This window comes from Scyliorhinus canicula, chromosome 1 (genome assembly GCF_902713615.1).
Source record: "Scyliorhinus canicula chromosome 1, sScyCan1.1, whole genome shotgun sequence".
Classification (NCBI taxonomy): Eukaryota; Metazoa; Chordata; class Chondrichthyes; order Carcharhiniformes; family Scyliorhinidae; genus Scyliorhinus; species Scyliorhinus canicula.
Genome location: NC_052146.1, coordinates 163,811,286 through 163,835,347, shown reverse-complemented (window position 1 = coordinate 163,835,347; position 24,062 = coordinate 163,811,286). Strand labels below are relative to the sequence as shown.

Sequence of the window (24,062 nt, the reverse complement as noted above, 5' to 3'; positions counted from 1 at the left end):
GGCCGAATGGCCTCTTACTACACTGTAGAAATATTTTCTATTCTAATATTATTTTGGAAAAGGGTGAAAATCAGTCACAGATTAAGATTCTAGACTGAAAAAGGCCAAATTTTAGGCATCTAAAAATTGACCTGGACCAAGTTGATTGGAAATGCATTTTGATGGATAAAACAGTGGATGGAAGATGGGAGTCTTTCAAAGGAGAGATGAATAGAGTGCAAGTGAGGTACGTACCCATGAGAAATAAATAAGGGTATACAAAGCTAGAGTACCCTGGAGAACCAATGCTACAGAACCAATGAATCTGATCACATCGGAGTCTGCACATTCTCCCTGTGTCTTCTTCTAGGTGCTCCGGTTTCCTCCCACAAATCCCGAAAGACCAGCTGTTAGGTAATTTGGACATTCTGAATTCTCCCAAACAGGCGCCGGAATGTGGCGTCTAGGGGCTTATCACAGTAACTTCATTGCAGTGATAATGTAAGCCTACTTGTGACAATAAAGATTATTATTGTTATATAGCAGAGTATTACAGTGAGGGATGTGGGACATGTCAGAGTGTTACAGTGAGGGATGTGGGTATATCAGAATGTTACAGTGAGGAATGTGGGACATATCAGAGTGTTACAGTGAGGGATGGGGTATATCAAGGATTGACAAGGTTAGGATTGTTCTCGCTGGAGTTCAGAAGAATGAGAGTTGATCTCATAGAGACTTATAAAATTTTCTAACAGGTCTAGACAGGGTAGATGCAGGGAAGATGTTCCCAATGGTGGGTGCGTACAGAACCAGGGTTCACAGTCTGAGGATTCAGGGTAAACCATTTCAGACAGAGATGAGGAGACATTTCTTCACACTAAGAGTGGGGAGCCTGTGGAATTCATTACCATGGGAAATCGTTGATGCTAAAACATTGAATATATTCAGGAGGCGGCTGGATATAGCACTTGGGGTGAATGGGATCAAAGGCTATGGAGAGAAAGCAGGATTAGACTATTGGGCAGCATGATGGCATAGTGGTTAGCACTGTGGCTTCACAGCGCCAGGGTCACAGGTTCAATTGCTGGCTTGGGTCACTGTCTGTGCGGAGTCTGCACGTTCTCCCCGTGTCAGCGTGGGTTTCTTCCGGGTGCTCCAGTTTCCTCCCACAGTCCAAAGATGTGCAGGTTAGGTGGATTGGCCATGCTAAATTGCCCTTAGGTTAGATGGGGTTGCTGGGTTACAGGGATAGGGTGGAGGTGTGGGCTTAAGTTGGGTGCTCTTTCCAAGAGCCGGTGCAGAATTGATGGGCTGAATGACCTCCTTCTGCACTGTGATGTCTATGATAATATGAGTTGGATGATCAGCTATGATCGTGATAAATGGCGGAGCAGGCTCGAAGAGCAAAAATGCCTCCTCCTGCTCCTATCTTCTATGTATCTATGTATCATTGTGTCACAGGGAAGGATGTGGGGTACATCAGAGTGTTACAGTGAGTAGTGTGTGGTATATCAGAGAGTTACAGTGCGGGGTGTGGGGTATTTCATAGGACAGTAAGAAGTCTGACAACACCAGGTTAAAGTCCAACAGGTTTGTTTCAAACACTATCTTTTGGAGCACTGCTCCTTCCTCAGGTGAGGGGCGGAATTCTCCTCAACGCCCGACACCGTTGTGAAACCGACACCGTTGTGTTTCAAGATGGCGTCGGAGGCCACTCCTCACCCCCTATTCTGCCCCCCCCCCCTCCCCCCCCTCCCCCCCGCACCATTCCGGGGGTCTAGGAGCGGCGTTCTGTAAATCTCGGCCGATGGGCCTTGTCGCTGGCGTCAAGGTCCGGCGCGCCGAGAATGACTCGGCCGGCGGCGCCTAATGACGTCAGCCGTGCATGCGCAGGTTGGGGAAAGAGTGCGTCTCTTGGAGACGCCGGCCCGACGATCGATGGGCGCCGATCGCGGGCCAGTCCCCTCCCGAGCACGGCCATGGTGCTCAATCCCCTCTCCGCCCCCCACAAGCCACAAACTCACCTTTGGTGCCCTGTTCACGCCGGCAGCGACCAGGTGTGGTTGCCGCCGGTGTGAACAGGTCGGGAACGGCAGGCCGCTCGGCCCATCCGGGCCGGAGAATCGCGGGTCGCCGTGGAAAACGGCGACCCGCGATTCTCCGAGCGGCGTGTCGCAAAATGCGACACGCCATTTTGGGGGGGGGGGGGGGGGGGGGGGGGGGAGAATCACGGGGGGTGGGAGGGGGGGCAGAGCGGCCCTCCTGCGATTCTCCCACCCAGCCTGGGCAGCGGACAATCGCGCCCGAGGAGTTCAAAATTGTGAACAATTTTGACGGGGTAAAGAAGGATATTTCCACTCGTTGGTATGTCAGTGACTAGGGGTCACAATTTCAAGATGGTCAGTAAGAGAGCTGGGAGTGAGATGAGGAGAAACTTCTTTACTCAGAGTTGTTGGGGTTTGGAATGCACGGCCGGGGAGAGTGATGGAGGTGGATTTCATAGGAGGTTTCAAAAGAGAGCTGGATAAAAGGGATTAATGTTACGCAGATAGGGCTGTAGAATGGGTAGCTCTTTTGGGAGCCGGTACAGACACAACGTGCTGAATGGCCTCCTTCTGTGCTGTGAATAACAAATAACCAAAAAAAAACTAAAGAACAAAAAGCTATTGTACACCAGGAACTTGAGAAAAGGGTATCCTATTCTGAGGTTGAATTTGATGGTTCCATCCGCCATCCCATTCTACCCCAGTTCTCACCTCAAAGGTGCCAACTGTGGCTCAGTACTAGCCCTCTCATCACCACATCAGCAAGCCGTGAGAGACGTGAGTACATAACCCAGGCTAACTGAAAGAATGCTGCATTGTTAAACATTCTGTCTTTCCAGTGAAATGGCCAAAGAGGGTCTGTGTCCTTCTCTCACATCCACCTGCAAGGTCCCATAGAACTATTCCAAGACAGCAGGATGTTCTGATGTTTAGACCTATGGGCCTCCCTCAGTCCTACGTGAGCAAAAGAAAACAAATGTACTGGCCAAACATCTTGCTGTTTGTGCAATCTTTATAGGGATGAGAACATAGGATTATAGGAAATAGAAGCAGGAATAGGTAATTTAGCCCCTTGAAGCTGCTTCGCCATTCAACTAGATCTTGGCTGATCTTCTACCTCAACGCCATATCCCTTGAAATCTATCGATCTCAGTCTTGAACATTCTCAATGGCTGAGTTTCCACAACCCTCTGGGCTGAAGGATTCCAAACATTCACCACTCCCCAAGTGAAGAAATTCCTCCTCATCTCAGTTTGAAATTGCCTCACCCTTATTGTAAGACTGGGTTCCCTGGTTCTCCACACTGACCCCCCCCCCTCCCCCCCCCCCCCCCCCCCCCCCCCCCCCCACCGACCCCTCCACCCTCCATAGCGGGGGCCTTACTGAATCTGTCTTCAAGTTAAGTAATTAATTGCATTTCATTTTATTTTTTTCTCGGGATGTGAGCATCACTAGTGAGGTCACATTTATTGCCCATTCCTAATTGCCCTCGAGAAGGTGGTGGTGAGCCGCCTTCTTGAACTGCGGTAGTCCATGTGGTGTAGGTACACCGACCGTGCAGTTACAGAGGGAGCTCCAGGTCTTGAACATAATGACAGTGACGGAATGGCAATATAGTTCCAAATTGAGATTATCTGTGACTCAAAGGGGAACTTAATGATGGCTTTCCTGAAAACCAATCTCTCTCAGTAATGTCCTTTGTAATGTCACTGAGTAATGTGATAAAGTGCAAAACAAAATGTAAATCCCTCACAGAGTGCAAAACAATATTCAGACTATCCTCTATTGCAAAACTGAGCATTTTATTCGCAGTGAAGAAACTGCGGAAGCTCCTTGCATCTGTCCAGAGCCAATGTAACAACTTGTCTATTTGCTTTCCTTTAGCTCCCAAGAATATTTCTGCTGTCCTGTGCCAAGGGATCGTTGGACATTGGCTTGCACCCATGATTGCCCCGCGCGGTAAGTTCCCTATTCTGGCTCAACTGAGATTAAATGGGGATGAGAAGTGGCATGAGAAGGAATGCTGATGGGAATACCGTTGCCGTAGGAGATGAGTGTGCTTCCCACACTAGTGGCTAGAATCTTTTGGTGACAGACGCATTTAATCAAGAGGGTGGCAAGTGGAGACCACACCATCTTCCTGCCTAAAACATAATTCAGTCAATGGCAGGAAGTCCTCTGGATGGCCGGCCCATCCCAATAACCAACTGAGGCCCTGAAGTGGCAATTTAAGTCCTCTTCATTCACCACCACTACATGGTTAACCATGTAGGAGACGCACTCACATACCTGTGTCAGGTTGCTTGCCAACTTCCAAGAAGCGGGGTTTTGTTCAAAAGTACTCAGTGCCTGATTGAGGGATCCAGCCTTGGCAAAGTTGGGGCCCGGAGAGAATCACCCCCTTTCCCCTTGCTGCTGACCTTCCTCGCCCTCCTCTCCCATTTCCATGCAAGCCCCCTCCACTATCCCTCACCTGTAGACTGGGATCCAGTGAGGACACTAGTCCTCGGGTGGTGTTTGTACCAGCAGAAGACCTCACCTTTCCAATGGCATTGCCGATCAATTGAACTTCCGGCCTCTGATTGGACTTCCCCCCCTGGGGTCCTTGATGATTGCTGGTCTGTCAAGTGCCTGAGTAGCACATGATGAGGTGGGCCTTCCTGAAAAAAAAATCTCATTGGTTCTCCAGCTGGCAGACACTGAACACAGGGCAGCACATATCCCAACCAATTAAAGCTCGCCATCCCTAACTCATAAAAACAGTGGTTAACTTGGTATTAACAAATACATTTTAATTATGTAAATTTAATATTGACAGTAAAGTTCAATTACTTAAGCACATCCTATGGCATAATTTTTTGAAGTGCTGTAACATAGGAAAGGCTGTGGGAAATTTGCACACAGCAAAATCCCACAAGGAGATGACTATAGCCAGGTGGTCTGTAGAATAGCCTCAAGGGATCTTTCAATTGATAAGGCAGACAAAGTCTCGATTTAATATTTCATTCTCAGAAAAGCACCTCTGACAATACAGCACTCCCTTATTACTGCATTCGACTGTCAGGCTGGATTTTGTGCCAAGTCACTCGAGTGGGATTTGAACCTACAACTTCTGATGCATTACTAGGCGAGAGTGCTACCCACTGAAGCAGAGCTGAACCCTTTCGGAAAAGAAAATTAGGTTTTTCTTTCAATTCTTCAACAATGGTTTTAAAAACAAGCCCTTGACAACTTAAGGATTGCTGACACACTTGATGTGTGCTCATTGCTACAGTACTGTGTTCTTGAAATAAGGAATAAGATAGAAGTGGGTCAGCCAGTGACAGTCGCCTAAGGGCTTAAGTGTCTGGTCTGCTTGTTTCCATAGAAACAAGCAGACATATTTCTGGGCTGCTGATCCCAGGAAGTAAATATTCACCACTTGGAGAACTTATTCAAAATGATATCAAGTTTTTGGAAAAATCACCTTGCTACTCACACCAGGGAAACAACTGGAGCTATTGCCACATGTGTAACCTGTTATAACATTGCTTATGTCAAAGATCAGAAATCTATCATCTGCAGGAAGCCTGCTCTTGAACATTATCCAGGCCAGAACTCTAGTCCAGTATTGGTCAAGGGAGTACAGCCTTTTTGAAATCCTGTTCGTTTTCGGATGAGTACCAGAGACTCGGTAACGCCAGTTAAAGGAGAGTAGGAGACCATTGTGTTTGAGATCATTCTCCCCCTCAATCCACACCACCATACTTGATCACTTAGAACATGCTATTGGACAAAATGGCCCCTAGGTTTGCCTAAATAACAACAGTCAAAACATCATTGAAACAAATCTAGATAGATGCTAAAAATAATGAAAAGATTAGTGGAACGTTAGCCTTTGTTTTCAAGGAGGCGAAAGTTATGCAACAGTTGTGTAAAGTTTGAGCTAGAGTATATCTGGAGTGCTGAATTCAGGTCCTGGCACTGGGCCTCGGATGTATAAGCCTCGGAGTGGGTGTAGCATAAAGTTACCAAGATGATGCCAGGATAATAGGGTTAAATTATGAGGACAGGTTGCATAAATCAGACAGGCTTTGACAAAGAGTCATCGGACTCGAAACGTTAGCTCTTTTCTCTCCCTACAGATGCTGCCAGACTTGCTGGAAATAGGGCCAGATTTATACTGTTGTGGGGGGGAGGGGGGGGGGGGGGGCTGGAGGCTGGATAGAAGGCCAGGAATTTGGTGGAGATTAACAAAGACATTGTGCACAGAAAAACAAAGGGTATGTAAGTGTGGGGTCATTAAGGCAAAGAAAGGTGCTGATAGTAGCACATAAAGAGATTAGAAGGTATTAATGGCAGAACAAAGGTGCGCTGTGTGTCAAAAGGCAAGTAGGAACAGGGAACGTAATAATAATCTTTATTAGTGTCACAAGCACGTCTTTCAGGATTTTTGGGAGGAAACCGGAGCACCCGGAGGAAACCCACACAGAGAGGGTAGCATGGTGGTTAGCATAAATGCTTCACAGCTCCAGGGTCCCAGGTTCGATTCCCGGCTGGGTCACTGTCTGTGTGGAGTCTGCACGTCCTCCCCCTGTGTGCGTGGGTTTCCTCCGGGTGCTCCGGTTTCCTCCCACAGTCCAAAGATGTGCGGGTTAGGTGGATTGGCCATGCTAAATTGCCCGTAGTGTCCTAATAAAAGTAAGGTTAAGGGGGGGGTTGTTGGGTTACGGGTATAGGGTGGATATGTGGGTTTGAGTAGGGTGATCATGGCTCAGCACAACATTGAGGGCCGAAGGGCCTGTTCTGTGCTGTACTGTTCTATTCTATTCTAAACACGAGGAGAACGTGCAGACTCTGCCCAGACGTGACCTAAAACGGGAATCGAACCCTGGTCTCTGGCGCAGTGAAGGAACAGTACTGTACTAACCACTGTGCTACTGTGATGCCCCACAGATGGCCCAAAGTGGGGGGAGGGGGGATAATGGTTAGGGGTAAACTGATTGAAGAAATTAAAATAAATTGATAGAAATAAAAATGGGGTGAAGTTGGAGGAGGGAGTTCACAGTCTGAAGTTGTTGAACTCAATGTTAAGTCCGGAAGGCTGCAATGTGCCTAATCGGAAGATGAGGTGCTGTTCCTCCAGTTTGCTCTGGGCTTCACTGATCATTGCAGCAGGCCAAGAACAGGCATGTGGACATGAGAGCAGGACAGTGAGTATCCAATTTTAAAGTACCCAATTCAATTTAGCATGGCCAATCCACGTGCACTGCACAACCTTGGGTTGTGGGGGTGAGACCCAGGCAGACACGGGGAGAATGTACAAATTCCACATGGACAGTGACCCGGGGTCATGATTGAACTAAGGTTCTCGGCGCTGTGAGGCAGCAGTGCTAACCACTGTGCTACCGTGCCCCGCTTGGATAGCCGGGTAAGGATAGCCGGGGTAAATCCTTGAAGACTGAGTTGAGAAGAAATTTCCTCACCTAGAGAATGGTAAGCCTGTGTTCTTCACTGCCACAGAGAGCAGCCTAGGCCAAAACATGGTATGTTTTCAAGAAGGGGTTAGATCTAGCTCTTGGGGCTAAATGTTGCTGAGTTGGATGATCAGCCATGATCATATTGAGCTGAATGGCCTTCTCCTGCTCCTATTTTCTATGTTTCTATCAGCTCAACGATCTCGGTGGTCAGGTATTTCAAGACGGTGGCCAGGTAGACTGGGGCTCTGGCACTGACACGCTTGGCTAGCCATTGTGTAGAAGCCGGTAAATGTGGCAGAGGGAGCTCTGGAGGAGTGGATCTTGGCCTTGGCAAGCCCTTTACCCTCAATTTTACCATGTTGTTGCCCATTGAAATACTTCACCAACCGTTTTAAGGTGTTGGCAGTGTATTATTGAGGTCAGTTGGCTTTTTAACAACCACAATTGACCTTTGATCATTTATTTAACTATGACAGGCAGGATGCCGATTTTGATCCCCCCCCCCCCCCCCCCCCCCCATGAAAACATGCCCAGAAGGGCAGCACGGTAGCCTTGTGGATAGCACAATTGCTTCACAGCTCCAGGGTCCCAGGTTCGATTCCAGCTTGGGTCACGTCTGTGTCGAGTCTGCACATCCTCCCCGTGTGTGCTTGGGTTTCCTACGTGCTCTGGTTTCCTCCCACAGTCCAAAGATGTGCAGGTTAGGTGGATTGGCCATGATAAATTACCCTTAGTGTCCAAAATTGCCCTTAGTGTTGGGTGGGGTTACTAGGTTATGGGGATAAGGTTGAGGTGTTGACCTTGGGTAGGGTGCTCTTTCCAAGAGCCGGTTCAGACTCGATGGGCCGAATGGCCTCCTTCTGAACTGTAAATTCTATGATAACGGCCACATAAAACCCAGCTGAAGGTTTCTTCAGACTGCTTAAACTACAAGAAGCATTTCTGTATTGAGAGGAATTTTGATTTCAGAAACGCTCTGAAAAAGATGCCCTTTATCGGCAGTAAGTGTGACTCAGCACTTACTAAAAATCTGCATGTTCTCAGGAAAAGACAGAATGAGTTAAATCTTCACACTTCCCACCCCTTTACCTATTCCCAACCTTTCCTGTCATCTGTCATGCAGCACAGTTTGCAGGATAAACTTGCTTTAAAACCTTGCCAGATCTTGTGTGTCTCCACAGACCTGCTGACTGTAGGGAGTCTGCTGCAATGCAGAAGAAATTACCATGGCAACAGGCAGGGCCAGGCCTGTTTACCTACAAGGTAAAACTGAATGAAGCAAAGGCCAAAGAAAGGGTACAGCGACTGCACTGGCGTCAGACAAATAATCCCAACATCTTTATTTGAGACTAAAGGGGTTCTTCCTGTCCTCCTGACTGTTAGACACTCACTCAATCAGAGAAAACACAGCAAAACTGTTTGAATTGGATCAACAGGGAAGGTTGAAGAGTAGGAAAAGGGGGCCCTTTCCGCATTGAAATCAGAAACATCCAAATCCACCCTTGGGAACCAATAGCATCCTTCGATTCTTAACAGATGCATTATTAACAATTGCTTATCATCCCGGGTTTTATTTAACTCTTCAACTTCCAGCTGAAAGATGGCAATCATACGGGGCTGCTCATTTTCTTTTTGGCTTAAACGCTGCATTGAAACATAGAGGGCGAAATTCTCCCAAAACGGGAGAAATCGTCAAACTGCCGTAAAACCCGGGCGGGTTTTACGGCATCGCGCCCCTTCCCGACGGGGGACCGATTCTGGTCCCCCGTCGGGGCTAGCAGCCCGACGTCGGAGGCTCCGACAAGTCGGGCTTAACGAAAATCGTTAAGCCCGCTTGTCTGACTTAGCGCCGGCTGACGCGTCATATGACGTCAGCCGCGCATGCGCAGGTGGGAAGACTCCACCCGCGCATGCGCGGGTGACGTCATCGCGTTTTTTGCGCGAAACCCGCGCATGCGCGGTCCGGGTTGCCCCTCAGCCGCCCCGCGTATTGATACTGCGGGGCGGCGGAAGGACAAATAGTGCGCGGGCATCGGGCCCGCTGCCCGCGATCGGTGGGCACCGATCGCGGGCCCATGGCACCCTTGGCACGGCCGTGGTACTGCCGTGCCAATCGGTGCCATGGTTATTTTTTTCCAGGTGGTCACGACGTTTTTACGAACGGCAGGACCAGGTGTGTTTGCCGTTCGTAAAAAGGTCGTAAAGGGCTGGGACTTCGGCCCTTCTAACAGCTGTGAATCGCTGCCGGCCGTAAAAAAAACGGCGGCAGCGATTCGTGTCGGGATTTCGGCGGGGGGGGGGGGGGAGAATAGCGGGAGGGCGTCAAAAAAGTCGGGAAGGCCCTCCCGCTATTCTCCCACCCGTCGTGGGGGGGGGGAGAATTTCGCCCAGAATCCCTACAGTGCAGAAGGAGGCCATTTAGCCCATCGAGTCTGTGCCTACCCTCTGAAAGAGGACCCGACCTAGGCCCACTCCGCCCTATCCTCGTATCCCCATAACCTCACCTAGCCTTTTTGGACACTAAGTGTCATAATATATACCAATATATCACGGTGCAGACACACACTGATAGACACACACAGGGACCAATCAACATGCACAAACACCACAGCCAATCACCAGTTAGAATACACACACTATAAAGGCAGAGGGCACCACGGTTCCCGCTCATTCTGGGTGCTGCCTCTCAGTGGAACAAGAACTCATCAAGTCTAGCACAGATTCACACCACGTGCTGAGAGAATCAACTGGTTCGGACAAGGCTTAGGTCTCTAGTTTAAACTAGCATCGTTTAAACCCGCAGTTCTCGTATGTCGATTAGTTAATAGTTAGTTAATAAAATAGAGTTGAACCTTCCTCAGTGTTGGTATATGTTCACCTCGCAAGTCTACACTAGCCAACACATCATGGTACCAGTAGTTGAGGGATGTTAGTACTTCTGAGACCTACCTACCAGTGATCTGCCTTCCACCAGTCTCACGCCATCCTGCAGAATGGACTCCGTTCGCCCGCCGCCGCCCCTCCACATTGCCGGGAACCTGGGCTCAAATTGGAAAATGTTTAAACAGCGCTTCCAGCTGTACCTCGAGGCCATGGACCTGGAAGCTGCCTCGGACGCACGGAAGATTGCTCTCTTCCTCTCCACAGCTGGGGACCATGCTCTCCACATCTTCAACACGCTCACCTTCGCTGAGGGGAAGGACAAATCGAAGTTCAAAACAGTCCTCTTAAAGTTCGAAAGCCACTCCGAGGTCGAGGTAAACGAGAGCTTCGAGAGATACATGTTTCAACAGCGAATTCCAGTCCTTTATTACTCACCTCCGTGTCCTTGCGCAGTCCTGCAACTACGGGTCCACCTCTGACTCCATGATCCATGACCAGATAGTTTTTGGTGTCCAATCTGAGCCCCTGCGCCAGCAGCGACTAAAAGTGAAGCAGCTCACCCTGTCCACAGCCATTGAGACCTGTGTGCTCCATGAACACGCCTCCACCCGCTACTCCCGCATCCAGGCCACTGAAATGGCACGGCAAGCTCCCTACGAAGCAGAACGGGTCCAAATAATAAAATCTTTCCCAGGTCTGGATCTGAACGATGGCGGCCATTTTGCGCGCTTTTCGCAAACTCCCGCGCTGACACGCAACGAACGTGACATCGCGGACTGTTTTGCGCAGGCGCGCACCTCGCTGGATCGCCCCGCACATGCGCGGTGGCCCAACGAACGTGCTGACGCACTGGCGTGCGGCAACTGTGGCTCCGCCCACTGAAAGCGGCAATGTCCCGCGAAGACCCGACGCTGCCTGCGTGTGGCAAACTCGGCCACTATGCTACTCTGTGCAGGTCCTCCCTGTCTGCTGCTTTTAGGAGGTCCACCCAGTCCCGCAGAGATGTCAGGGCTATTCAGCCTGCCATCAACGAACCTGCTCCAGATCTGTCTTCCGACTTTGCCTGCGATGACCCACAGGCCCAATTCCAAGTTGGCATCATAACCACGAACAGGATGTCTCCCAAGCGTGGCACCAATCCCGTCCATATTCACAGCATCGACCTGGATGATGAGTGGTGTGCCACCCTTACGGTCAACCAGTCCCCAGTGAGGTTTCGCCTGGACACTGGCACCTCCGCCAATCTCATTGCGTCGCCTGACCGTCGCAGCCTCCGTGTCCAGCCTGCCATCCTGCCATCTGCATGCCACCTGCTTGACTACAATGGGAATGCCATCGCTGCCACTGTGGATCCTGCCAATGTGAGGTGACACACTGTGCTCACACAGCTGTCCTATCTTTTGAGATCGCTGCCGCCTCGAAAGCCTCCTTGCTTGGTGCGCAGACATGCAAGCTGCTCAACTTAGTGCAGAGGGTTCACTCTCTCTCTCCCAGCGACGTGACTGCATCTTCTGACACCGACTTCAGGGCGCAACTCGACTTCATCATCCAGCAATACCACGCTGTCTTCGAGGGCATGGGCACGCTCCCGTATACATACAAGATTCTACTCAAGCCCAACGCCATGCCTGTGGTACACGCACCTCACAGGGTCCCAGCCTTAAGGAACGCCTCAAGCAACAGCTCCATGACCTCCATGACCAAGGGGTTATTTCCAGAGTCACAGAACAGACCGACTGGGTAAGCTCCATGGTCTGCGTTAAGAAACCGTCCGGAGAGCTAAGGAACTGCATAGATCCTAAAGATCTTAATCAGAACATCATGCGGGAGCACTACCCGATTTCAAAACGTGAGGAACTCATGTCTGAGATGGCCCACGCCAAACTCTTCTCAAAACTCGACGCCTCAAAGGGTTTCTGGCAGATCCAGCTGGATGAATCGAGCAGAAAGCTGTGGACATTCAACACGCACTTTGGCAGATACTGCTACAACCGAATGCCATTCGGCATCATCTCCCCGTCTGAAGTATTCCATCGAATAATGGAGCAGATGATGGAGGGAATCGATGGCATCCGGGTATATATCGACGATATTATAACCTGGTCAACCACCCCGCAGGAACACATCACCCGCCTCAAGCTCGTCTTCAAGCGCATTCACGAACGTGGCCTCAGCCTCAATAGGGCCAAATGCTCCTTCGGCCAGTCGAACATTAAGTTCCTGGGGGATCACATATCCCACCTAGGGGTGCGTCCAGATGAGGACAAGGTTGCAGAAATCACGTCCATGAAGACGCCCGAGGTCAAGAAAGCGGTCCTCCGGTTCCTGGGCATGGTGAATTTCCTCGGGAAGTTCATCCCGGATCTCGCCTCACACACCACAGCCCTCAGAGACCTGGTTCGCAAAACAACGGACTTCCAGTGGCTCCCCGCCCACGAGCTCGAGTGGAAGGAACTGAAGGCCAAGCTTTCCACTGCCCCAGTGTTGGCCTTTTTCGACCCAAGCAAAGAGACTAAAATCTCCACTGATGCCAGTCAATCTGGGATTGGAGCCGTGCTCCTGCAACGAGACGAGGCCTTGTCTTGGGCCCCCGTCTCATATGCGTCACGGGCAATGACCCCCACAGAACAGCGCTAAGCGCAAATTAAAAAAGAGTGTCTCGGCCTTCTGACCGGAGTCGTGAAGTTCCATGACTACGTATATGGACTTCCGCAGTTCACTGTTGAAACTGACCATCGTCCGCTTGTCAACATTATAAAAAAGGACTTGAATGACATGACTCCGCGCCTCCAGCGCATCCTACTCAAGCTACGGAGGTATGACTTCCAACTCGTTTATACCCCTGGCAAAGACCTTGCCCTCTCCAGGTCGGTCACTACTCCATGCGATCACGAAGGGTTCATTTGCCAGGTCGACGCTCAAGTTCAGTTCGCAGCCTCCCACTTGCCAGCATCGGATGCACGCCTGGTACAAATTGGCCGCGAGACAGCGGCTGACCCACTTCTGCAGCGTGTGATGTGCTTAATGTCAGACGGGTGGCTCAAGGGCCAATGTCCACAATTTTACAATGTCCGTGACGACCTGGTGGTTGTTGACGGGGTTCTCCTCAAGTTAGACCACATCGTGATCCCGCACAGCATGCGACAGCTGGTCCTGGAGTAACTGCATGAAGGCCATCTAGGAGTGGAAAAATGTCACCGCAGGGCCAGGGAAGCTGTCTACTGGCCGGGCATTAACAATGACATCGACAATGCGGTACTCAACTGCCCCACCTGCCAGCGTTTTCAACCCGCCCAACCACGGGAGACCCTAATGCCCCATGAGTTAGTCACATCGCCCTGGACCAAGGTGGGCATCGACCTGTTCCACGCATTGGACAGGGACTAGGTCCTTATCATTGATTACTTCTCCAACTACCCGGAGGTCATCAGTTTGCACGATCTCACATCTTCTGCTGTCATTCAGGCGTGCAAGGAGACGTTCGCCCGGCATTCCGCTCACAGTGATGTCGGACAATGGCCCCTGCTTCACAAGCCAGGAATGGGCCAGCTTCGCCCGGCAGTATAACTTTGCACACATCACGTCCAGTCCCCTGTACCCTCAGTCCAATGGCAAAGCAGAAAAGGGGGTTGACATAGTCAAGAGGCTGCTCTGCAAGGCTGCCGATGCCGGCTCTGACTTCCATCTTGCTCTGTTAGCCTATCGCTCCACCCCGCTCTGCACTGGGCTGTCACCTGCACAGTTACTGATGAACCGCACCCTAAGGATGACGGTGCTTTCGATTCTCACCCCCAACCTCGATCATGTCCCCGTGCTCAACCGGATGCAGATGTCTCAGTTGAAACAGAAAGCTACACACGACTCACGTGCTGCTGACATCCAACCACACGACAGGGTTCGCATCCATCTTCCGGATGGTGGCTGGTCTGCGACTGCTGTTGTCCTCAGGCAGGTGGCCCCCGCTCCTTCCTGGTCCGGTTACCAGACGGATCCATTCGGCGCCGCAATCGGCGTGCCCTTCGCCTTGTTCCACAATCGTCACAGGATCCTCCGAGCAGGTCCTCTGCTGACCCTGCCATGGACTGTGCAGAGCTTCCGGTCACTCTGCCTCCCCCTGCTGACCCTGCCATGGACTGTGCAGAGCTTCCGGTCACTCTGCCTCCCCCTGACTGTGCTGCAGCCCACCCAGCCCCTCTGCTGACCCTGCCATGGACTGTGCAGAGCTTCCAGTCACTCTGCCTCCCCCTGACTGTGCTGCAGCCCACCCAGCCCCTCTGCTGACCCTGCCATGGACTGTGCAGAGCTTCCGGTCACTCTGCCTCCCCCTGACTGTGCTGCAGCCCACCCAGCCCCTCTGCTGATTCTGCCATGGACTGTGCAGAGCTTCCGGTCACTCTGCCTCCCCCTGACTGTGCTGCAGCCCACCCAGCTCCTGACCTGCCAGCTATTGACCCATCCTTGAGGCGGTCAACCAGAGTTTGTCGCCCACCTCAGAGGCTGAACTTATGAACTCTGCAAATAAGTGGACTCTCTGAGCTATTTTTTCCTTCCTTGTTAAATTCGTTCTCCATAGCATCGTTTTTTGTTCCAGTTCCTGAATATTAGTTGAACCTTCCTCAGTGTTGGTATATGTTCACCTCGCAAGTCTACACTATCCAACACTTCAGTATTAGTGATTTTAGTGTGACCAATCAACATAACCTGCACATCTTTGGACTGTGGGAGGAAACCGGAGCACCCGGAGGAAACCCACTGTGTCACCGTGCCGCCCCTGTGCCACATGAACCAATATAAGATTCAATTCAGATCGGCGACAAGGTCAGTCGATGACAAGGTCATATTGCTAAAATAATTGAAAGATATTTTTAAAGCAACAGTTTCACCACACATAGACCTAAAACACATTGGGCGCGATTCTCCCAAAACGGGAGAAATCGTAAGGCTGGCGTCAAACCCGGGCGGGTTTGACGCCAGCGCGCCCCTTCCCGACCGGGAACCGATTCTGGTCCCCGGTCGGGGCTAGCAGCCCGACACCGCAAGCTCCGGCATCACGGGCTTAACGAATTTCGTTAAGCCCGCTTGCCGGAGTTAGCGCCGGCTGACGCGTCATATGATGTCAGCCGCGCATGCGCGGATTGGAAGACGCGAATGGATACTGCGGGGCGGCGGAAGGACAAATAGTGCGCGGGCATCGGGCCGTGGTACTGCCGTGCCAATCGGTGCCATGGTTATAAAAAGCGAGCTGTTCCCGCCGTTTTTACGAACGGCCAGACCAGGTCTGTTTGCCGTTCGTAAAAACAGCGTAAAGGGCTGGGACTTCGGCCCATCGAACAGCTGTGAATCGCTGCCGGCCGTAAAAAAACGGCGGCAGCGATTCGTGTCGGGAGTTGGGCAGGGGGGTGGGGAGAATAGCGGGAGGGCGGGAAAAATGTCGGGAAGGCCCTCCCGCTATTCTCCGACCCGTCGTGGGTGTCGGAGAATTTCGCCCATTAGCTCTACTAACCATCCTGTCTCTCTTTTCTCACACCGCCCTCTTCATGGTCCAAATTTTTCCTGCTAGTTTCCTTTTCTACTTAGTCTAACAGGTCTACCTGACCATTTCCATATACATTGTGTGTTAACCCTGTTTGAATCTGGTGCTGATTAGGCTCCAGGTTGTTTTGATGCGTTGGGTTGCCATTGCCTGAAAAATATTCAATTCTTTGAAACCTGGCTTTCTGCCAAACAAAATCTCGGACTTGACATGTCAATATGACCAGGTCAGTCACAAGCCCTTTAATAATATAAATAATAATCATTATTGTGACTGTCCCTGTAGGCAAGTGACCGGTTTAAATTGTGGTACACAATTTAGAGAGATACATTTTTAAACTTTTCTGGGCAAGTTTTAGTTTTGAAACTCTGGAATAACACAAGTCACAAATGAATATAGAATTACAGGACATGTTCATATAATTCACCTTCTACCATCTTGGGAGTCACGTGACATAGTGATAATAGAGCTGTTCAGGCAATTAATTTCTATTGCTTAGGCTGCAGCAGAGTGAGACTTAGAGTGAGGAAATCCCAAACGGTGGGAAGCTTGGTAATCACAGCTCCATGAAATCACTGGACCGTGACACAGAAATGAGCTGTGACTCAGCACACACCATTGATCAAAAGAAGTAATTAAATGTTTGCTTTTATATATCACCTTTCACATGGTTGCTGGTAATGGCTTTAATGGAGAGTTGAGAGGGACACCATTTGTGGAGGGTGTTTGAGAGGAACGGGTGTTAGAGGGCAATAAGATAAGGATGAATATAAGTGTTGGCTGCTCAAATGGGAGGATATTTTTAATAATTGATGGGATGTGGGAGTCGCTGGCTGGGCTGCATTTATTGCCCATCTATAATTGCCCTTAAACTGAGTGGCTTGCTCGTCCACTTCAGAGGGAAGTTATGAGTCAACCATATTGCTGTGGATCTGGAGTCACAAGTAGGCCAGACCAGGAAAGGATGGCAGATTTCTTCTCTAACAGACATCAGCGAACCAGACGGTTTTTTACAACAATCGATTATGGACAATGTCATCATTGACTTTTAATTCCAGATTTTCTTTATTGAATTCAAATTTCACCGACGTGGTGGCGTGGTGGGATTCAAACCCAGATCCCCAGACTCTGGGCCTCTGGATTGCCGGTACCACTGTACGGTCACGTTAGCACAGTGGGTAGCACTGTTGCTTCACAGCTCCAGGGTCCCAGGTGACAATAAAGATCATTATTGTTATCACCTGAGTGGCATGCTGTGCAGGAGGATGCTGGACAAGCCAGAGTGTGCACTGAGCACCTGACAGTGTTAATGCCACTCACCTGTCATGCCTTGCTGAGGTCCTGGATCCTCTTGCTGCAGTCTCACCTGGATGGAAGGAGCACACCTCTGCAACTGACCTCCTTGGCCACCGACATCCACACCCACATGGTTGGAGAGGTTGTTCTCTTCCTCCCATCCTTCACCTTATGACATCCCCTCAGATTCTGCAAGCAGGATATCTAATTAAGAGTGAGAGACTTGGTAAGTAGCCTTCCCAAGTTTCTTTGCATTCCTGTGGATGTTGCAGTCTCAAAAAGGCAAGTTCCTCTGAGCTCTCAGAACCCATATTGCCATGATTCATTAATTAGAAATCCTTCCTTAGCCTGAATGACATCAGCATCCCACCCATCCGTCCTAATTAGTCTTGGGATCTGGACCCTGAAGGCAGGGTGCTAATCTAAAGGAAACCTTGGTATAGCTCGCCCATTGGGAGATTGGATTCCTTTTTTTTTATTAATTTAGAGTATGCAATTCACTTTGTTTCCAATTAAGGGGCAATTTAGCCTGGTCAATCCACCTACCCTGCAAATCTTTGGGTTGTGAGAGCGAAACCCACGCATATACTGGGGGAATGTGCAAACTCTACACGGACAGTGACCCAGGGCCGGGATCGAACCTGGGACCGCAGTGCTAACCACTGTGCCACCGTGCTGCCCTGGGAGATTGGATTACTGATCTGAAAATTGGCTGCCCATTCTAGCAGGAAATATGGAGATTATTCCTCCCAAAGTTCTTGTTTAATGTCTGCCATTTCCTTATCCCATATTATAATTTTACTGACCTCTGACTCTGATAAGCCCACATTCACCATCACTGACCCCTTTGTTTTACATTTCTAGAAATTCAGTCTCATACTAGTTTACTCTCACATTCCATTTCCTTTTTCTTTGTCTATTTCTTGGTCTTCCTTTGCTGAATTCTGAAGTCCTCCCATCCTCAGGCTCGTTACTTGTTTTGAAAATGTTATAAGCCACTTTTATGAAAAGGATCGCTTTTAGAATTGAATCTTATTAATTACTTTTCTTTTATTGAAAGAGATGGGGTTTTGAGATTGAGGGCCTTTAAGGCAGCCAACTGTCAGCGTTTCCATTACAGATGGCAGCTTTTGATATGTAAATATACACAACTGTCAGAAATATAATGAGGAGAGAAGATCTCGCAAAGATCTAGACACTTCTATTAATTGCCAGGGCTGGAGGGTCGTCGTCGTCGTCTCCCCCCCCCCCCCCCCCCCCCCCCCCCCCCCCCCCAAGCAGGAACAGAGAATAATTGAAAAGAAGATCAAATTAACTCCCTCAAATGTGAAGCCACCCACAGCTGGATAGCATATATACACTCACAGAATCTATCATCACAGGAGGATTGACAATGTTTGATGTTATACCCAGGCGCCCAGCATCCTTCAGCTATACTCAAACCTGGGGTCCATTCTGCTTTGTAGAAACACCCACTTGTCCATCCTGATCACAGTATTCCACGGCCTAGATCCCAGGGATGGGGTCTGTAACTCACTAAGAGTGGCCTGCCTGAGCCACGTCTGAGCGCTGCCATCCAATCTTTAACCTGGTGTTGTAAGACTTCTTACTGTGCTCACCCCAGTCCAACGCCAGCATCTCCACATCATCCAATACTGACGTGGCATTAAAGACATGGCATTACCAGGAGGTGCTGGTAACTGTACCAGACATCTGGGGCTGGATTCTCCGAGCCTTCGAGCCAAAATCGCCTTCAGTGCGCAGGCGGAGAATGGGTGTTTACCTGGAAATCGTAGCCGGCACTGCTTCCACATGGTAGCCGGCACTGCTCCCGTAAATCACTCGGGAATCGCTCGTGGTGCGGCTAGGGGGGCATTGACAGAGGCACCCCCCCCCCCACAATCCTCCGCACAAAACTGGTCGGGTTAGCGACGGCGTGGTTCTAACCACGTATCGGCCGTTGGAAACCTCGGGTGGCAGCTGAGGACTCAGTCCCCCACCCCCGCCTGGTGGGTGGGGGAGAGGGGGGATCGATCACCAGGAGTGGGGGGAGCCACATGGACGACCAGGGGATCGATCGAGCAGCACGGATCCGCGGGTGCACGCGATCTCGGGGGGGGGGGGGGGGGGGGGCCTACATTTTTAATGCCGCTCCGCGGTCCGATTCCGCTATGTTGCACGGGGCGGCTGCCGCAGGCCGCTACCGTGCGCGTGCGCGGACCCCCGACCAGAAATGCAGGGCCCCGTATCCCCACCCAGAGCTGCGAGAAGCACTCCGGAGCCCTGCCAGCCCCCTGCAGGTAGGAGAATCGCTCAGGCCTTTCTTAAGGAAAGTCCAGAATGAAACACCTGCGTTTTTACGCTGGCATGAGGACATAGCCCCATTTTTGGAGAATCAAGTCCCTGGGTTTTTTCCAGATGTCCTCATTATAAATTGTTAAGATCAAGTGAGGAAAGGTCGAATGACTCCTCGCTTGTCCCGCTTCTCATTAGAACATGACAGGGTTTTTGATTAAAAAACATGTACTTGCCAAGGGCTGGGGATTTTAGGATGATGATCTTTCTGTTCCTGCCATTGAGGAATCTCTGGCAGGATTCTCTCAGTCTGGGGGCTGGGCCGGAGAATCCCCGGAGAATCTGGCACGGGCAAGATTGAATCAAGGGGGAGCAACCACACCCCCAACTCCATTCGTCAGGCCAATATTTGTCGCTCACCCAACTTACCTGGTCATTTATCTCATGGTGTTTGTGGGAGCTTGCTGTCCATAAATAGACTGCCACTCTTCATTGGCTGTGAAGCATTTGGGATGAGGTTGTGAAAGACACACACCCCTCTTCTCCTTCCAGTATTGCTCTGGGTTCCTTTACAGCCATCCGAGGGGGCAGACAGGTTTCACGTATCACCCAAAAGATGGCACCAATGACAGTGCAGCACTCCCTCAGTGCAGAGCCAGGTGGTCAGTCTGGATTTTGTGCTCAAGTCTTTAGAGTGGGACTTGAACCTTCTATCAGAGGTGAGAGCAACAGCTGACTTTCTATATACAAGTATTTCCTTTTTCTTAATTCGTAACCATTGGACATGGTATATTTCATGTTGAGTATATTGAACAGCCTGAAATAAAATATGAACAAGACATGCAAATTTCTACCAACATATCTATGTACCTTATTATAGAACCCTTCACCCAGTGAATCCCCTTGGGCCAGGTACTAGTGTATCTGTTACAGCTTGTGCATCTTTAATTTGTTTGACAGGTTCTTGCTGTATTCTGACAGAAATTGTTAATATTCCTTTGCATCACTTAATTCCTTTTCAGTCTGACCCTGTAATCCTCAACCCCATACAACCATATTCTCCCATATCCCTCAATTCCCCACCCCTCCATCCACCTTTTCCCATTTCCCTCACTCTCAGCCCGCCACCCACCTTCTCCCCATATCCCTCAATCCCACCCCTCCACCCACCTTCTCCTCATATCCCTCAATCCCACCCCTCCACCCACCTTCTCCCATATCCCTCAATCCCACCCATCCACCCACCTTCTCCCATATCCCTCACTCTCACCCCTCCACCCACCTTCTCCCCATATCCCTCAATCCCACCCCTCCACCCACCTTGTCCCATACCCCTCACTCTCACCCCTCCACCCACGTTCTCCCATATCCCTCAATCCCACCCCTCCACCCACCTTTTCCCATATCCCTCACTCTCAGCCCTCCACCCACCTTCTCCCATATCCCTCAATTCCCCACCCCTCCACCCACCTTCTCCCCATATCCCTCAATTCCCCACCCCTCCACCCACCTTCTCCCATATCCCTCAATCCCACCCCTCCACCCACCTTCTCCCATATCCCTCAATTCCCCACCCCTCCACCCACCTTCTCCCATATCCCTCAATTCCCCACCCCTCCACCCACATTCTCCCATACCTCTCAATCTCACCCCTCCACCCATCTTCTCCCATATCCCTCAATCTCACCCCTCCACCCACCTTCTCCCATATCCCTCAATTCCCCACCCCTCCACCCACCTTCTCCCATATCCCTCAATTCCCCACCCCTCCACCCACCTTCTCCCAGATCCCTCACTCTCACCCCTCCACCCACCTTCTCCCATATCCCTCACTCTCATCCCTCCACCCACCTTCTCCCATATCCCTCACTCTCCCCCATCCACCCACCTTCTCCCATATCCCTCAATTCCCCACCCCTCCACCCACATTCTCCCATATCCATCAATCTCACCCCTCCACCCACCTTCTCCCATATCCCTCAATCTCACCCCTCCATCCACCTTCTCCCATATCCCTCAATTCCCCACCCCTCCACCCAACTTCTCCCATATCCCTCAATTCCCCACCCCTCCACCCACCTTCTCCCATACCTCTCAATCTCACCCCTCTACCCACCTTCTCCCATACCTCTCAATCCCACCCGTCCACCCACCTTCTCCCATACCTCTCAATCCCACCCGTCCACCCACCTTCTCCCATACCCTCACTCTCACCCCTCCACCCACCTTCTCCCATACCTCTCAATCCCACCCATCCACCCATCTTCTCCCCATATCCCTCACTCTCACCCCTCCACCCACCTTCTCCCATATCCCTCACTCTCACCCCTCCACCCACCTTCTCCCATATCCCTCACTCTCACCCCTCCACCCGCCTTCTCCCCATACCTCTCAATCTCATCCCTTCAGCCACCTTCTCCCCATATCCCTCAATCCCACCCGTCCACCGGCCTTCTCCCCATATCCCTCAGTCCCACCCGTCCACCGGCCTTCTCCGCATTTCCCTCAATTCCGCCCTCAACCATCTTCTCCCCATATCTCTAAATCCCACCCGTCCACCGGCCTTCTCCCCATAACCCTCAATCCCAACCATTCACCCGTCTTCTCCCCATACCTCTCAATCCCACCCACCCACCCACCTTATCCCCATATCCCTCAATTCCACCCCCTCCCCACCTTTTCCCCATATCCCTCAAATCCACCCCTCAGCCACCTTCTCCCCATATCCCTCAATCTCGCCCCTCGACCCTCCTCCTCCCCATGTTATTTGGTTTGGTAATATCAGTACTGCAACCACATTTTTCCAAAAGCCATCACAGACAGTTTAGTAGGCTGCTGTGAGAATTCACTGAACCATTGTGACATTCAACTGAGTGGCTTTCCCAATGTAACAGAAGACTAGTTATCTCTTGGAAAAATGTTAAAGCCAATTGAAGAGGGGTGAAATGTCTCCTCTCCTCTCCCACTCAAGGCTTGGCCATTACAGGTTATCTTTTTAGAAAATTTAGAGAGGATCTACTCCACTGATTCTGTAAGAGTCTCAATATTTACACTTTGAGAATGGAAAGAATTATTTGGACAGGCTTTCTTTGGTTGAACAAGATACATTTATTGAAGCTATTTCCTGAGCTAACACAGAACTAGGTAAAATTAAACCACTATTCTTACATCATACAGATGTTTGTCTGAGCCCACACATACACACACACCAGTACAGATGGCAGAGTATGAGGCTAGGCTTTTACGATTTTTATAATTCATGAAAAATAAAACAAAGGAGTATAGATTTATCTATTCTTTGACTGGGCTTGATGCAATGGTTCAATGTTGCAGCTGTTTAGTTCAATTGTCCTCCTGGGTGTAACTGTATGGAGTTGGTTTCCATGGTTTTTTGTTCGGAGTGAGCTTTTGCCCCCAGGATGGTTACATTGCAAATCAGGCACTGTCCTCCAAAACGGGGAGAGCATATAACTCTTGTTTTTTCCTCTCTCCCACTTGGCAAGGGCCACTGAAGTACATTGCTTGAACTACCTTATGTATTCCGAGACATTTCAGTTGTTGATGTCCGCTGCAGTTATTGTTTCAGAACACCAAATTGCAGTTGGTGTCTCGTCTCAGAAACATCTGCAAAGTCTCAGGGTGGTGTGAATTAACAGGGGATGGGTCTTTCATGTTTCCCAGGAGGTTGAGTGTCCGTCTTGGTCCCACTGAGTGAAGTGTGAAATTGTATTTATTTCAGCAGTCTGGGCCATTTTCCCAGTGTCAGTACAGGATCACAGTGTTTTTAAACTCCAGCCAGAAAGATTAGAAACTGTGGATACGATCTACTGGTTGGGTCCCGCTGGAACCGGAGCGCGACGTGACCGGTAGATCCCGGGAGAGACCTCCCCCCAGGATTCCTGATGACCATTATGGCTCACAAGATCTGGTTAGATCCCACGAGACGTCGCAATCTGGGTCCCATCATAATGGATGGGATGCAATCTCACTCGCACGGCTAAGTGAGTTTAAGAATCCTCTTAGCCATGCTGGCGCCGGATCGAACGGCCACCTGCCATCTCCCAGCCTCACTGAGGAGACCCCAGACGGGCGCCTTTCAGTCCTGGTCCCCACAAACGGGGACCAGGTTGACGGTACCTGGAGAAGTTAGGGGCCAATGGGTGGTTGGCCTTTGGGCAGGATGGCACCCTGGCAGTTCCCAGGTGCCAGGCTGGCATTTTGCCCATGCTGGGATCGGACGTGGGAATGTTCTGCGAGGTGGGATGCGACGGCGAGCTCAATGCCCCCATATAGGTCAGTTGGGGCATGGGGGGGGGGGGGGGTCCACGGGGGTGATTTAATAATGGCATCTCGATCTCTTCCTGCCTGGAGGAGTTCCGTGCATTGGAGCGCTTCAATGCGGGAAATGATGCTGAGTGCGGCCTTGGGAATGGGGGAGGGTGCTGAAAACAAACAGAGTGCTGTTGGATAGCGGGGTCATTCCCAGCACTATAAGCACCAGTAGCAACCCCGCTAATCCCCCAGAACAGACCTTTTCTTTGTTGGCTCGCAGCCAGTATCTTCAAAAAGCGC

The 24,062-nt window shown here is 50.6% G+C and overlaps 1 protein-coding gene across 5 annotated transcripts in view; it reads left to right on the top strand.

The window, feature by feature from the left end:
- Window positions 1–24,062, top strand: part of rims3 (regulating synaptic membrane exocytosis 3) — a 376,753-nt gene that overhangs the window by 300,308 nt on the left and 52,383 nt on the right. For 4 of the 5 annotated variants that reach the window (XM_038802068.1, XM_038802039.1, XM_038802059.1 and 1 more), the window contains exon 3: window positions 3,909–3,983. The exons of the other annotated variant lie outside the window; for it this stretch is intronic. In XM_038802068.1, coding sequence (XP_038657996.1) covers window positions 3,909–3,983 — 75 coding nt within the window. The remainder of the gene's footprint in view (window positions 1–3,908; window positions 3,984–24,062) is intronic. 5 annotated transcript variants of the gene reach the window in all.